Source organism: Tachysurus fulvidraco, chromosome 5 (genome assembly GCF_022655615.1).
Source record: "Tachysurus fulvidraco isolate hzauxx_2018 chromosome 5, HZAU_PFXX_2.0, whole genome shotgun sequence".
Classification (NCBI taxonomy): Eukaryota; Metazoa; Chordata; class Actinopteri; order Siluriformes; family Bagridae; genus Tachysurus; species Tachysurus fulvidraco.
In genome coordinates, this window is record NC_062522.1 from 2,435,293 (window position 1) to 2,450,542 (window position 15,250).

The 15,250-nt window shown below is 39.8% G+C and overlaps 1 protein-coding gene across 8 annotated transcripts in view; it reads right to left on the bottom strand.

Moving 5' to 3' along the window:
* The window catches only part of LOC113660544 (complement factor H-like), a 59,161-nt gene that overhangs the window by 4,496 nt on the left and 39,415 nt on the right, over nt 1–15,250 (bottom strand). For 2 of the 8 annotated variants that reach the window (XM_047814250.1, XM_047814251.1), the window contains exons 8-10: nt 4,484–4,651; nt 3,831–3,986; nt 3,474–3,632 (exon numbers count right to left, since the gene is read on the bottom strand). In XM_047814250.1, the coding sequence (XP_047670206.1) occupies nt 3,474–3,632; nt 3,831–3,986; nt 4,484–4,651 (483 nt within the window). Of the gene's footprint in view, nt 1–621; nt 780–3,473; nt 3,633–3,830; nt 3,987–4,483; nt 4,652–5,239; nt 5,399–5,575; nt 5,732–5,907; nt 6,085–7,211; nt 7,371–7,528; nt 7,685–7,860; nt 8,035–9,556; nt 9,715–15,250 lie in introns of those variants that run through there. The other 6 variants (XM_047814252.1, XM_047814253.1, XM_047814248.1 and 3 more) reach the window with 6 other exon arrangements.

The following is a 15,250-nucleotide window of genomic DNA, read 5'->3' on the forward strand; positions in this document are numbered from 1 at the left end:
TTATAAGTAATAACACAAAGAGCTCTTAACTGAACACTTGGATTAAGAATTCACAGCCCTGGCTGAACTACAGTAGTAGAAGCTATTTTGGGAAAAACAACCTCCACCAAAGGTCTGCTAAAAGGCGCTTGCACATAGATGAGCTTAGACCACTAGCTCCATCTAAATATGGTTAAGACTTTACTCAAACTTGGTCATTATAAAACATCCTATAAAACATGTTCTGGTTTATCAGCTTGTTTCTTTAGAGTATGTATTCGATTGGACCAAGCCAATATCACGCGGAAAATTGGCCAATGCCTGAACTGCGCATAACTGAAACATTTTATTCATAGAGCATCTGAAATCTGAATAGAAATGTGCTTAATGTTTATCTCACTTTTCACTAATGGCACTTAACTCAGAATGTGGCCTCTAATAACAGAATGCAATCTTTTCTTTAAAAAAAAACTGGCATCAGGTAAAAAATGGTCTGATATTGTTTTTTTATACACTTGCTAAATTATATAGTATATGAAAAGACAATATTTAGTCATTTAAAAATCATAATCAAGGAAGAACATTATAGTGCATATCCTTAGTGCAAATCCTTTGAAAAATAAAATTATTCTGGACCCAAAATTAATTAAACTGGTTTAATTTTAATACATGAAAACTGGTGTAATAGGCACTCCTGCCATAATGGGAATGGTTTTTGATATGGTCATGATGAACATCTGGATATTATAGTTGGTCCATTGTATGCAGGCAAGGATTGTTGATTCAGGGCAATTCAATTTCTAAAATAAAATCAAACAGGGTTGATGATCAGACTGTTGTTTTTTCAAATTAAAAGACAATACCACTATTAACTATTTAACTAATATTCTGAATCTTAATTAGTGTAAGTACTGAGAAGTCCAAGATTTGATTTCTTGGACTGATTGGTGATTATTTGGAAAAATTTGATTTACTTTAGATCTAACAATTTATAACAAACAATCTCAGGTGGAACAAAAAAACACTACATTGTGTCACTTTTTTAAAATATGATAAATGTTATTTTTTTTTAAAATATATATTTTTTTTAAATTAAAATTTAAACAGGGTCTCCGGTCAGAGAGATCTTCAACTCCCACCTCCGGCAGAGCTTCAACCAGATCCCGAGGGATGTTGGAGACATTGAGTCCGAGTGGACCATGTTCTCCACCTCCATTGTCGACGCGGCCGCTCGGAGCTGTGGCCGTAAGGTCTCCGGTGCCTGTCGTGGTGGCAATCCCCGAACCCGGTGGTGGACCCCGGAAGTAAGGGATGTCAAGCTGAAGGAGTCCTATCGAGCCTGGTTGGCTCGGGGGACTCCGGAAGCAGCTGATAGGTTCCCGAAGGGCCAAGCGAGCTTCAGCCTGGGTGGTTACGGAGGCAAAAACTCGGGTCTGGGAGGAGTTCGGTGAAGCCATGGAGAAGGTCTATCGGTTGGTCTCGAAGAAATTCTGGCAAACCATCCGGCACCTCAGGAGGGGGAAGCAGTGCCCTGCTCACACTGTTTACAGTGGGAGTGGGTATCTGCTGACTTCGACTGGGGACATCCTCAGACGGTGGAAGGAATACTTCGAGGTTCTCCTCAGCCCCACCGACATGTCTTCCACTGAGGAAGCAGAGGGCGGGGGCTCAGTTGTGGACTCGTCGATTCCCCAAGCTGAGGTCACTGAGGTAGTTGAGAAGCTCCTCAGTGGCAAGGCACCCGGGGTGGATGAGATCCGCCCTGAGTACCTCAAGTCTCTGGATGTTGTGGGGCTGTCTTGGTTGACATGCCCCTACAACATTGCGTGGAGGTTGGGGACAGTGCCTCTGGACTGGCAGACTGGGGTGGTGGTCCCTCTGTTCAAGAAGGGGGACCGGAGGGTGTGTTCCAACTATAGGGGGATCACACTCCTCAGCCTCCCTGGAAAAGTCTATGCCAGGGTACTGGAGAGGAGAATTCGGCCGATAGTCGAACAATGCGGGTTTCGTCCCGGTTGTGGAACACTGGACCATCTCTATACCCTCACCAGGTTGCTGGAGGGTTCATGGGAGTTTGCCCAACCAGTTCACATGTGTTTTGTGGATCTGGAGAAGGCTTTCGACTGTGTCCCTCGTGGTGACCTGTGGGGGGGTGCTCTGGGAGTATGAGGTCCGGGGCCCTCTGTTAAGGGCTGTCCGGTCCCTGTATGACCGAAGCAGGAGTTTGGTTCGCATTGCCGGCAGTAAGTCAGACTTGTTCCCGGTGCATGTTGGACTCCGGCAGTGCTGCCCTTTGTCACCGGTCCTGTTCATTACTTATATGGACAGGATTTCTAGGCGCAGTATGGGGCCGGAGGGAGTCCGGTTTGGGGACCACAGGATTTCGTATCTGCTTTTTGCAGATGATGTTGTCCTGTTGGCTTCCTCAAACCAGGATATTCAGCGAGCACTAGGACGGTTTGCAGCCGAGTGTGAAGCGGCGGGGATGAGAATCAGCACCTCCAAGTCCGAGGCCATGGTTCTCAGTCGGAAAAGGTTGGCTTGCCCCCTTCAGGTTGGTGGAGAGCTCCTACCTCAAGTGGAGGAGTTTAAGTATCTTGGGGTCTCGTTTACGAGTGAAGGAAGGATGGATCGACAGGCAGATTGGTGTATCTTCGGCAGTGATGCGGTCGATATACCGATCTGTTGTGGTGAAGAAAGAGCTGAGCCACAAGGCGAAGCTCTCTATTTACCGGTCGATCTACGTTCCTACCCTCACCTATGGTCATGAGCTTTGGGTCATGACCGAAAGGACAAGATCCCGGATACAGGCGGCCGAAATGAGTTTCCTCCGCAGGGTGGCTGGGCGCTCCCTTAGAGATAGGGTGAGATATCTGTTTCGGATGCCTCCTGGACGCCTCCCTGGGGAGGTCTTCGGGCATGTCCAGCCGGGAGGAGGCCCCGAGGAAGACCTAGGACACTCTGGAGGGACTATGTCTCTCGGCTGGCCTGGGAACGCCTCGGTATTCCCCCGGAAGAGCTGGAGGAAGTGTCTGGGGAGAGGGAAGTCTGGGCATCCCTGCTTAGACTTCTGCCCCCGCGACCCGGCCCCGGATAAGCAGTAGAAGATGGATGGATGGATGTATGGAAATTAAAATTAAAACTGACCTTTTTTTTTGGATAAAATGAGTTAGCTGAAGATTTTTGTTTGTTTATATAAGTTGGCGAGTTTAACACTATATCATTGGTGTTAAACTATTTGATTGTGAAACTTTATATTTAAGTACATTTTTTTAATTTAGTTTTACTTAGAGTAGACTGACAGTAAGGGGGACACGGTGGCTTAGTGGTTAGCACGTTAGCCTCAGACCTCCAGGGTTGGGGGTTCGAATCTCAGTATAAAACATGCAGACTGAAACTATCAAGATATTTAAAAAATAAAATAATTCATTATAAAGATGAAAAAATGTGTTATTTAGGAAAATAAAGCACATACCCGATCCATATCTACTTACATTCACACGCTGGTGTTTTGTCCCACTTTGAGTTCAGACAGGATATTAATTTATCCCCCTTTATTGTGTAATTTTCTCGACACGCATATTCCACTGTTTCCTGATTGTAAGAAGTAATAACTGCATTTTCAACAGGAGGAGGAGAACCACATTTGGTAGCTAATAAAAACAAAAAGAATCGGTAAGTGACACTAAAATTTTGCTTCTTTGAGCATTTCACTATGTAGTGAAAGTGTAGTAAGACAGTATCATTCTTGTTATGCAATTTTCTGGCAAATAATCATATTCAGGTAAGAATTAATTAGAGTTTCTAACAAGAATTTGGCCAACGCCAACGTCATCAACACCATATCTTACGTTCACAGTCTTGCTCCTCCCAATTGCCTTCGTTACATTTAAAACAACATGGCTCTGATTCACATTCAAACACCTCAGTTGCCCCATTCTCATATCCTTTCTTTGATTGATTTTGCTTTACAAGACCATTAGGTATTTGACCACAATGACTTTTAGCTGTAAAGAACAAACAAAACACATGATGATGATGAACAAAGATGTTACTAATAAACAGGCATCTGTCACATGAACACTATTGGGTGTCCCAAAAGTCCCATACATAGGGGAAATGAGGCACGGGGAGAATATGCAAACTCCACACACACAAGGCAGGATTCGAACCCCCAACCCTGAAGGCGTGAGGCAAACGTGCCAACCACTATGCCACCGTGCCCCCCCCCCCCCCCGAGATGATTTACTGTTTCTTAAAATGAAAGGTCTAGAAATAAGGACTAAAGGTAATTAGACAAGCAAATATAAATTTAAATAAATATATATTTTTTAATACTGAGTTGCAAATCCTTTGTAGTCAATTACCTCCGGAGGTCTGGAATACACAGAGATGGCACTAGTGGCGCCTTTAATGAAGCTGTGATCATTTCTCTTATGTATGTAGAATTTTGGAAACATTTGATACTTGATAAAATGTGAACTATAAAAATAAAAGCACTTACGTATACACAGTGGTGTATAACTCCATTGGCTTCCACTGCAGGTTACCACATCCCACCATTTCTGATCAAATGCTTTATAGCCTTTATCACATGAGTAAGTAAATCCTTTGTCCAGTTCAAATGTGAATCCTTTTGTCACAGAGGTTTGTGCACAAGTTCCTTTTTCTGCTATAATAATAATAATAATAATAATAATAATAATAATAATAATAATAATAATAATAATAATAATAATGTCTGACTGACATCTCATCGTGGATGGCAGCTCATCAATTAAAACTTTATCCCAACAAAACTAAACTGCTTCCCCCCCCACACACCAGCCTATGTAAGCTCTACAGACTACTGTGTGTTTAAAATCCAAGAAAATCAATGTTATCTGAGATACTAAACCAAACACAGCTGACAACAACAAACAGGTCATAGTCAAGATCACTGATATCATAATTTTCCCCATACTTTTGTTTGATGTGTGTATTAACCTGAGCTCTTGACCCGTGTCTGCATGATTGGATGGACTGCACTGGTGCCACATGCTTGAATGGTGAACGTACATTTTGGGTATCTCTAACTGTCTAATTGTCTTTTACCATTACAAGTGGAAGAGATTTTTTTTCTCAAACACAAAATTCAAAAGACATTCTTTTTTTTTTTTTCTACAGAAAGGTGCACTGATCCCATTACAGACAGTGATTATTTAGAGAAATGAGTTATGTATTATTGTGTAAAGCACACACCAGGTCCATATATACTTACATTCACATGTTGGTGGCTTTTCCCACTCTGAGTCCGTACAGTATATTAAATCACCCCCCTTTATTGAGTATTTTTCTCGACACAAATATTTCACATTGTCCCAATTGTAAGAAGCAATAACTGCGTTTTCAACAGAAGGAGGAGAACCACATTTGGTAGCTAATCAAAACAAAAAAGGAAGTGAGCTGTTATTTTTCCATTAGTCTTTTACTGTAAAGTGAAAGTATAGTAAGACAGTATCATTCTAGTTATGCATTTTATTTATTTATTTATTTATTTATTTATTTATTTATGCAAATCATCTATATAAAAATTAAAAAAAAAAAAAAGTCTTACAATGATCTTTTCGCTTCTCCCACTGTCCTTCGACACATATAAAAACGCATGTGTTTGAGTCGCATCCAACTACCTCAATTGCCCCATTCTCATATCCCTTCTTTGCTTGATTGTGCTTTGCAGGACCATTAGGAATTTGACCACAGTGATCATAAGCTGTAAAGAACAAACAAAAAACGTAATACTAAACTAAACAGCCATTTGCCGTATGAACACACCTGGGAGTTCCAAAAGTCTCCATATTTTATAATATATAAAGTTATAAAATGTGTTTGAGACTTTTGGGACACCTGGTAATACAGTATGTGTACTTTAAAAATAAAAGCACTTACGTATACACCGTGGTGCATAACTCCATTGGCCTTCAGTGCAGCTTACCACATCCCACCATTTCTCATCAAATGCTTTATAGCCTTTATCACATGAGTAAGAATATAAATTTCGTCCTGTGTCAATTTCTTGTATGATCCCATTTTGCAAAGAGGCTTCTGCACAAGCTCCTTTTTCTACTGTAATAATAATAATAATAATAATAATAATAATAATAATAATAATAATGTCTGACTGACATCTCATCGTGGATGGCAGCTCATCAATTAAAACTTTATCCCAACAAAACTAAACTGCTGTTTATTGCAGGTGATTCATCCCTACATCAGTGAGGCTTAGTCTGTGATGAGTGAACCAGTATCAAGATATGGTTATTGATATATACTTCAAAGCACTTCTATAAGTCGGTCTATGTAAGGGCGTCTTCCCAATGGCATAAATGTAACATATAAATGTAACTAAATTCAATACAAAATGAATTTTGCATCCATCTATTACCGCCACTGGATGACAAGTACCAACTTTAGCTCAGAACAAAGTCACAAGTTATTACTTAGATAATTCCTGGCAAGTCTGGCAAGTGTACAAGGTGAGAAGAAGCAAGTGGACTGATAGCCCAAGAGGGATGGTATTAAAAGCCTATACACAATGATCGCCATGTAACTTTCACAAGAATGGGAACACTGTAACTTAGTTTGATTTCAGTAGAGTATTTAAAACTCAATTCTATTTCACACCATCTGATTGAACATGTCATTAAGATAGATAATTAGCCAATGTAACCAGCTTGATTGGTTGACCCAAAGCAGGTTGGGTCAGTGAATTCAGTGAACCTGTGCCATCTGTCCTGCCCCCCCCCCCCCACCAGCCTATGTAAGCTCTACAGACTACTGTGTGTGTAAAATCCAAGAAAATCAATGTTATCTGAGATACTAAACCAAACACAGCTGACAACAACAAACAGGTCATAGTCAAGATCACTGATATCATAATTTTCCCCATACTTTTGTTTGATGTGTGTATTAACCTGAGCTCTTGACCCGTGTCTGCATGATTGGATGGACTGCACTGGTGCCACATGCTTGAATGGTGAACGTACATTTTGGGTATCTCTAACTGTCTAATTGTCTTTTACCATTACAAGTGGAAGAGATTTTTTTTTCTCAAACACAAAATTCAAAAGACATTCTTTTTTTTTTTTCTACAGAAAGGTGCACTGATCCCATTACAGACAGTGATTATTTAGAGAAATGAGTTATGTATTATTGTGTAAAGCACACACCAGGTCCATATACAGTATACTTACATTCACATGTTGGTGGCTTTTCCCACTCTGAGTCCATACAGTATATTAAATCACCCCCCTTTATTGAGTATTTTTCTCGACACAAATATTTCACATTGTCCCAACTGTAAGAAGCAATAACTGCGTTTTCAACAGAAGGAGGAGAACCACATTTGGTAGCTAATCAAAACAAAAAAAGAAGTGAGCTGTTATTTTTCCATTAGTCTTTTACTGTAAAGTGAAAGTATAGTAAGACAGTATCATTCTAGTTATGCATTTATTTATTTATTTATTTATTTTTGCAAATCATCTATATATAAAAAAAAAAAAAGTCTTACCTTGATAATTTTGCTTCTCCCACTTTCCTTCGACACATATAAAAACACATCGGTTTGAGTCGCATCCAACCACCTCAGTTGCCCCATTCTCATATCCCTTCTTTGCTTGATTGTGCTTTGCAGGACCATTAGGAATTTGACCACAGTGATCATTAGCTGTAAAGAACAAACAAAAAACGTAATACTAAACTAAACAGCCATTTGACGTATGAACACAACTGGGAGTTCCAAAAGTCCCCATATTTTATAATATATAAAGTTATAAAATGTGTTTGAGACTTTTGGGACACCTGGTAATACAGTATGTGTACTTTAAAAATAAAAGCACTTACGTATACACCGTGGTGCATAACTCCATTGGCCTTCAGTGCAGCTTACCACATCCCACCATTTCTCATCAAATGCTTTATAGCCTTTATCACATGAGTAAGAATATTTCCGTCCTGTGTCAATTTCTTGTATGATCCCATTTTGCAAAGAGGCTTCTGCACAAGCTCCTTTTTCTACTGTAATAATAATAATAATAATAATAATAATAATAATAATAATAATAATAATAATAATAATAATAAGCAGCAAAACATACATTCATCTAGATAAATATGTAACATTTGATCTCTTCCTTTCCTTTTTTCCCCATTTGTGAACAATTATCTTTGTGTGTGTGTGTGTGTGTGTGTGTGTGTGTGTGTGTGTGTGTGTGTGTGTGTGTGTGTGTGTGTATTCTGTTTTCTGCTTCACTTTTGATTATTTGCATTCAAGCACTTTATTCATTTGTTACATTCACACAGGTATATACATAAGACTTTTATGAAATAATGGTCACAGTAGGTGCTGGCTATTTTCATATAGCCTGCTATTTTTATTTCTAATATTTTTACAAAGTAATATAATAATATGTAATATAATAAAACTGATATACTAATTTAAAAAAAGGGCAAAATCTCGGGCAACACACCCAGAGGACAAAAATAACCAACTTAGGTCAAATTAAGCATGGCCAATCTACCTACATAAAACAGCATTTGTTTGAATGATGGTTTGTAAAAATTGCAATAAGCCTACAATTTTTCACATGAGAAAAATCTACTTTATAGATTTCTTGTTATTGATCCAGACGGTTCATTAATAAGTTAGCTTCATCACACATCCAGGCTAATATTGGCCTCGTGCGATTCAGCTGAAGGCATGAGCACACTGAGTGCTGATGTTCAGTATAATTGTCAAGACACGGGGCAGGAAGCGGACCCAGAAACATAAACAAAACTGCACGTGGCCAAAATCCGAGCTGAATCATGACAATAATGATGTGATTTCGTGTGAAATATTGTATTACTTTTATTAACGATTTTATACAAAGACGAAATGAAGACAGACTAAGTGAAATATCAGACACAATATGGCCAAAGGTATTTTGTTTTGTTTTTTCATCAGGAAGGGAACTAGATCCTGAAGAAGCCACGTGATGATGCCACTAACACTACTGCAGAACTAACTATACTCCCAACATTATTTTAAGTATGTTCTTTATTTTTACCTTCACCCACTGGTCTCCATTCCTATTTATCATTCTCTTGCCATGAATTTTTTTCATAACTCATGCTTTCTCTTAAAATCTCAGTATTTTCTTTATTATACACCAATCAGTCATACCATTAAAACCACTAATAGGTGAAGTAAAAAACATTATTTCATTATAGTGGAACTTCTGGGACAAATGAGTCAACATGTAGGAAACAGGAAAAAGTGATAGTATAAGGATCTGAGAAAGGTTGACCAGGACTAAATTGTGGTGGCTAAATGACAGGCACGGAAAACTCCACAAAGCTTTCAAGGAGATCACTTATTTGGACATTCTCATAATCGATTTTTTTTTAGAACATTCTGTAAAATATAATTATTAGTTAGACAGCATTATGAATGGATTTTTATATGTCCTAGAATCAATGGACTGTCTTCTACTGACAATTCTTCTACTGACAAAGGAAATACATTTTTTTTTTTTCATTTATATTATAGACACCTTACCTTGATTTTTGGCCAAGGTTAAAAAAGATAACCAAAAAGCAGTAAAGAAGATTTTGGCAGCCACTTGCATATTAGATCCCATCTTTAAAACATGTGAAGTGTAAGGATTAGTAAGATCTTATTTAGGTAGATCTATAATAGTCACCTGTTAATCATTTATCAGAGTTGACACAGCTCTCAGTACACATTTGGAGCTGTGTAGCAAGAATAAAAAGAAATAAATTAATCAACAAAAAAGAAAACTGTGAAAAATGAAATAATGAGGATTTAAGTGTATAATTTTATGGAGCTTAAGTGTATGATGGTAAAATGACATTTTTAAGAAGTGATATCAAACGACACAACGTGTTTGTGCATATATGTTAAGAGTCTAAGGCATGCTGGTAAGCAAGTAAGTTTATGTCTAAAGATATTTATTGTTTTTTTATTTTTTATTTTAATAAGACAATACATGCATATATCTTTTGGCACAAGGTTTTTTTTTGTTGTTGTTGTTTTTGCAGCCAATTATGATGAATGAATGAATGAATGAATGAATGAATGAATCTACATTCTGTTTTCAGAAAGAAAATATAGAAGCATTATAGCTTTAAAAAAAATCATATTTTACCATATAGATTTTAAAGTACTATTTCTTTCTGGGGAGTTGCAACAAAATGGCACAGTTTTACTGACATGTACAGTAAGAACAGATATGCAACACTGTGTTTACTGTCTGAAATCCACTGAGCCATTTGAAGAAGCTCCACAAACATAAAAGGTCAATATCCTTTTGACGTACCCTAAATCCGGTAAGTGGCCTCATGTTATTTACATTGTTTATATAGGAAAAGATAAGCAGATGTAGGTTGTAAACATTTGGGGATTTTTTTTTTTGGTGATTTTGCTTCATTGGGTAAATAAAATGACTCATTGTCAATGTTTTCATACTCATCAAATTATAAAGGCATTCTTATTCTACCATTTAAATGGTAACATGTTTTGCTGCATGGTTTGGGTGATTTACTTGAGCTTGGAAGTTTTTGTGAGAAGGGGCATAGCCAAGACAAAAATATAAAAAAAAAATGTCATAACCAAGAGAAGAATATGAGAGATTGTTGTCAATTAACAATGTGTTGAAGACATTCTGGTCCATGCAGAAATAAATGGCTCACAAATTTATTGCAAAAACATACTACCCAATCTAATACATTCCAGAGGTACTCTACTAGATTCATTTCAAGTGACATTTGAAGTACCCTGAGATCATTATCATGGTGCAAGAATTAATTGATAGAAAAATGGTGGTCATAATGTGATGCATGTGGACCGAAACATTCAAAGTTGCTTGATAGATATTAAGTAACTGAATGTGTACCAAGAAAACATCCCCCACCAACACCACAGCCTGATGGCTGTTTGATATGAATTACTGAAGCTCTTGACCCGTATGTCCACGGTCTGACATGCAGGAAGACCACCAGTCCTCCCAATGACTAGGTGCTTTGTCTTACACGGCTGATATAAGGAAAGACATCGTCAACCCAAAGAAGGCTGTTGGACTAGACCAAATTCCTGGCAGAGTTCCAAGGAAATGTAGAGACCTTTTAGCGGATGTCTTCACTCACATTTACACCATTTCCCTGAACATCACCGTTGTTCCAACATACTACAAGACTACCAGACATCATGAGCCTAGTCAGGATGCACATCAAGATCCTGCTGCCAGCCTTACTGTATCCCATGCAGTTTGGGTACCAGTAGTCTCCCAGGTTTATCATTCACGATTGGATCCTCTGACCCCCAAGAGTCAGTGTTTCGCTACACCTTAGATATTGTCATCTGTTCTCATCCCCTTACATTTACAGTATTTGGCAGATGCCCTTAATCAGAGCAGGGGTCAGGGGTCCAGTAGCAGTGGCTTAATGGACCTGGAGTTTGAACTCACAACTACAATCAGTAGTCCAATGACTTATACACTAAGCTAACACATCCCCCTAAACCTTTCTGTAGCATTTGACACTTATGGAGCAGCTTGGCAATAGTCTGATTCTTAGCTGAAAGTTTGATCATATCAGCTAACAGCGAGGGGATTGATATCTTCTCCATGCAGACTCTCTGCTGTGGTGTCCCACAAAGCTCAATACTTGGTCCTCTTCTTTTCTCTCTCTATCATCACTCTCTTGGCAAAGTTATATCCTCACATGTGTTTTCTTATCACTGCTATGCTGATGACACTCAACTTATCTTTTCCTTTCCTCCCTCAAACACCACACATGGCTTCTGCTGGATCTCAGCTTGTTTGTCAGACATGTCATCGTGGATGACAGCTCATCAGTTGAAAAAAAAATGTCTGGTCTTCCCAGATTATGCATCTACAGGGCAGGATATGAAGCTCTTCATGGAAAACTCACTGATGTCCCCTTTGGCCACAGCTCACAACCTTGTGGTAACCATGGATAATCAACTCTCATTTCCCTCCCACATTGCTGTTTGATGTTGGTTTCTCTATTACAACCTCAAATCACTTTCACTTGCCTTCTTCAAATAATGTGTGAAGACCTTCCTCACCTTCCTAATTTACAAGCACTATAACTGCTCAGGTCAGAAGCATTTGACTGATGATTCCACAATAATCAAAAAATATATGCCTACATGAGCCTTGCCTATAAACTCATTAGGACTAAGGCAATACCTAAAAAACAATTTGTCCTATTTATAAATTCATTCATAAATTCATTGAATAGATTAAGTGTAAATTAGTAATACAGTACATAAGTATGTAAGTTTAATACATTGTAATACAGTAATTGTGGATTTCAAAGTATAAAGTGATTAATTTATTCCATGAAACAATAAAAAATGTCTAGGTCCTCTGAAACACAAAAGCAGCTATTCAGCCTTCCATCCATCCATCCATCCATCCATCCATTTTCTACCGCTTATCCGGGGCCGGGTCGCGGGGGCAGCAGTCTAAGCAGGGACACCCAGACTTCCCTCTCGCCAGACACTTCCTCCAGCTCTTCTGGGGGAATACCGAGGCGTTCCTAGGCCAGCCGAGAGACATAGTCCCTCCAGCGTGTCCTAGGTCTTCCCCGGGGCCTCCTCCCGGTTGGACATGCCTGGAACACCTCCCCAGGGAGGCGTCCAGGAGGCATCCGAAACAGATGCCCGAGCCACCTCAGCTGACCCCTCTCAATGTGGAGGAGCAGTGGCTCTACTCTGAGCTCCTCCCGAGTGACTGAGCTCCTCACCCTATCTCTAAGGGTGCGCCCAGCCACCCTGCGGAGGAAACTCATTTCGGCCGCCTGTATCAGGGATCTTGTCCTTTCGGTCATGACCCAAAGCTCATGACCATAGGTGAGGGTAGGAACGTAGATCGACTGGTAAATAGAGAGCTTCGCCTTGCGGCTCAGCTCTTTCTTCACCACAACAGATCGGTATATCGACCGCATCACTGCAGAAGATACACCGATCCGCCTGTCGATCTCCCGCTCATTCCCACACTCGTGAACAGGACCCCAAGATACTTAAACTCCTCCACTTGAGGCAGGAGCTCTCCACCAACCTGAAGGGGGCAAGCCACCCTTTTCCGGCTGAGAACCATGGCCTCGGACTTGGAGGTGCTGATTCTCATCCCTGCCGCTTCACACTCGGCTGCAAACCGTCCCAGTGCATGCAGAAGGTCCTGATTTGAAGAAGCCAACAGGACAACATCATCTGCAAAAAGCAGAGACGAAATCCTGTGGTCCCCAAACCGGACTCCCTCCGGCCCCCGACTGCGCCTAGAAATCCTGTCCATATAAATAATGAACAGGACCGGTGACAAAGGGCAGCCCTGCCGGAGTCCAACATGCACCGGGAACAAGTCTGACTTACTACCGGCAATGCGAACCAAACTCCTGCTCCGGTCATAAAGGGACTGGACAGCCCTTAGCAGAGGGCCGCGAACCCCATACTCCCAGAGCATCCCCCACAGGTCACCACGAGGGACACAGTCAAATACCTTCTCCAGATCCACAAAACACATGTGGACTGGTTGGGCAAACTCCCATGAACCCTCCAGCAACCTGGTGAGGGTATAGAGATGGTCCAGTGTTCCACGACCAGGAAGAAACCCGCATTGTTCCTCCTGAATCCAAGGTTCGACTATCAGCCGAATTCTCCTCTCCAGTACCCTGGCATAGACTTTTCCAGGGAGGCTGTGGAGTGTGATCCCCTTGTAGTTGGAACACACCCTCCGGTCCCCCTTCTTAAACAGAGGGACCACCACCCCAGTCTGCCAGTCCAGAGGCACTGTCCCCAACGGCCACGCGATGTTGCAGAGGCGTGTCAACCAAGACAGCCCCACAACATCCAGAGCCTTATGGTACTCAAGGCGGATCTCATCCACCCCCGGTGCCTTGCCACCAAGGAGCTTCTCAACTACCTCAGTGACCTCAGCTTGGAGTCCACAACCAAGCCCTCCACCTCTGCTTCCACAATGGAAGACATGTTGGTGGGGTTGAGGAGATACTCCTTCCTCGAAGTACTCCTTCCAGCGTCCGAGGATGTCACCAGTCGAAGTCAGCAGATTCCCACTCCCACTGTAAACAGTGTGAGCAGGGCACTGCTTCCCCCTCCTGAGGCGCCGGACGGATAGTCCTTCTCCATGGCCTCACCGAACTCCTCCCAGACCCGATTCAGCCTTTTGTCTACAAAATGTCAGTAGTGTTTACCATTTTAAATAGCCTTGTGTAGAGATCAATTTAAACCAGTAAATGCAAACCAAAACAACAAAACATGCAGGCTTTGAGCAAATGCAAAGCAACAAATAAGACATGATATCAAAAAAAGCATGACAGTGAGGGTCACATGAACTAAGACATAAGATCAGAAGAGACTAAGAACAGGTGAGCAGGTCATATGACATGCATGGGTTGATGAATGAACCAGTAGTATGGCACTGAATGTGTTATATTTATAGTATATATTCAATAAATATGTTTTTTTCTGATCATTTATTGGTTCCATACATAGATATTTATTTAAAGATTTATTTTATTAATATTTTTATGCTTTTATGTATGTATTTTTTACAAATTTTTATATGTATGTATTTTTTTTTACCTTATTTGCAAATCCTTCCTATACTGATTATATGTCCGCTTCTGAAATGTACCATTTTCTAACCTTCTGATCTTTGTTTTCTTTACATTTTAAATTTAATAAATGCTTCAATTGCAAATTTTATTGATTGATGTTACCTCCTTTTTATTAATAATTTATTAATAAGATAAGATAAGATAAGATAAGATAAGATAAGATAAGATAAGATAAGATATACCTTTATTCGTCCCACAATGGGGAAATTTCTCTGTTACAGCTGCAAAAAAATGCAAATATATATATTTATATAAATGACATAATATAGTATGCAGTATATACACAACACAATGTTTAAATACAAAGAAAACAAAAAGATTAAATTTGATTACAGAAATATTATGGTCGGAATGACCATTGGTTACATGATGTTAAACAATTCACTGTTACATGAGGATATATAAAAAAATAATTAGAAAAAAGTTACTGAACTAATCAACAGACAATTTAAACAAACAGGAACTGAGTGACGAAACTCACAATTTAAATGAGTATTTGATGTATAGGACTTAAATACAGTATAGATTTATATTAACCCTCATTTTCTGTTGAGATTTGCTTTACTTCCTC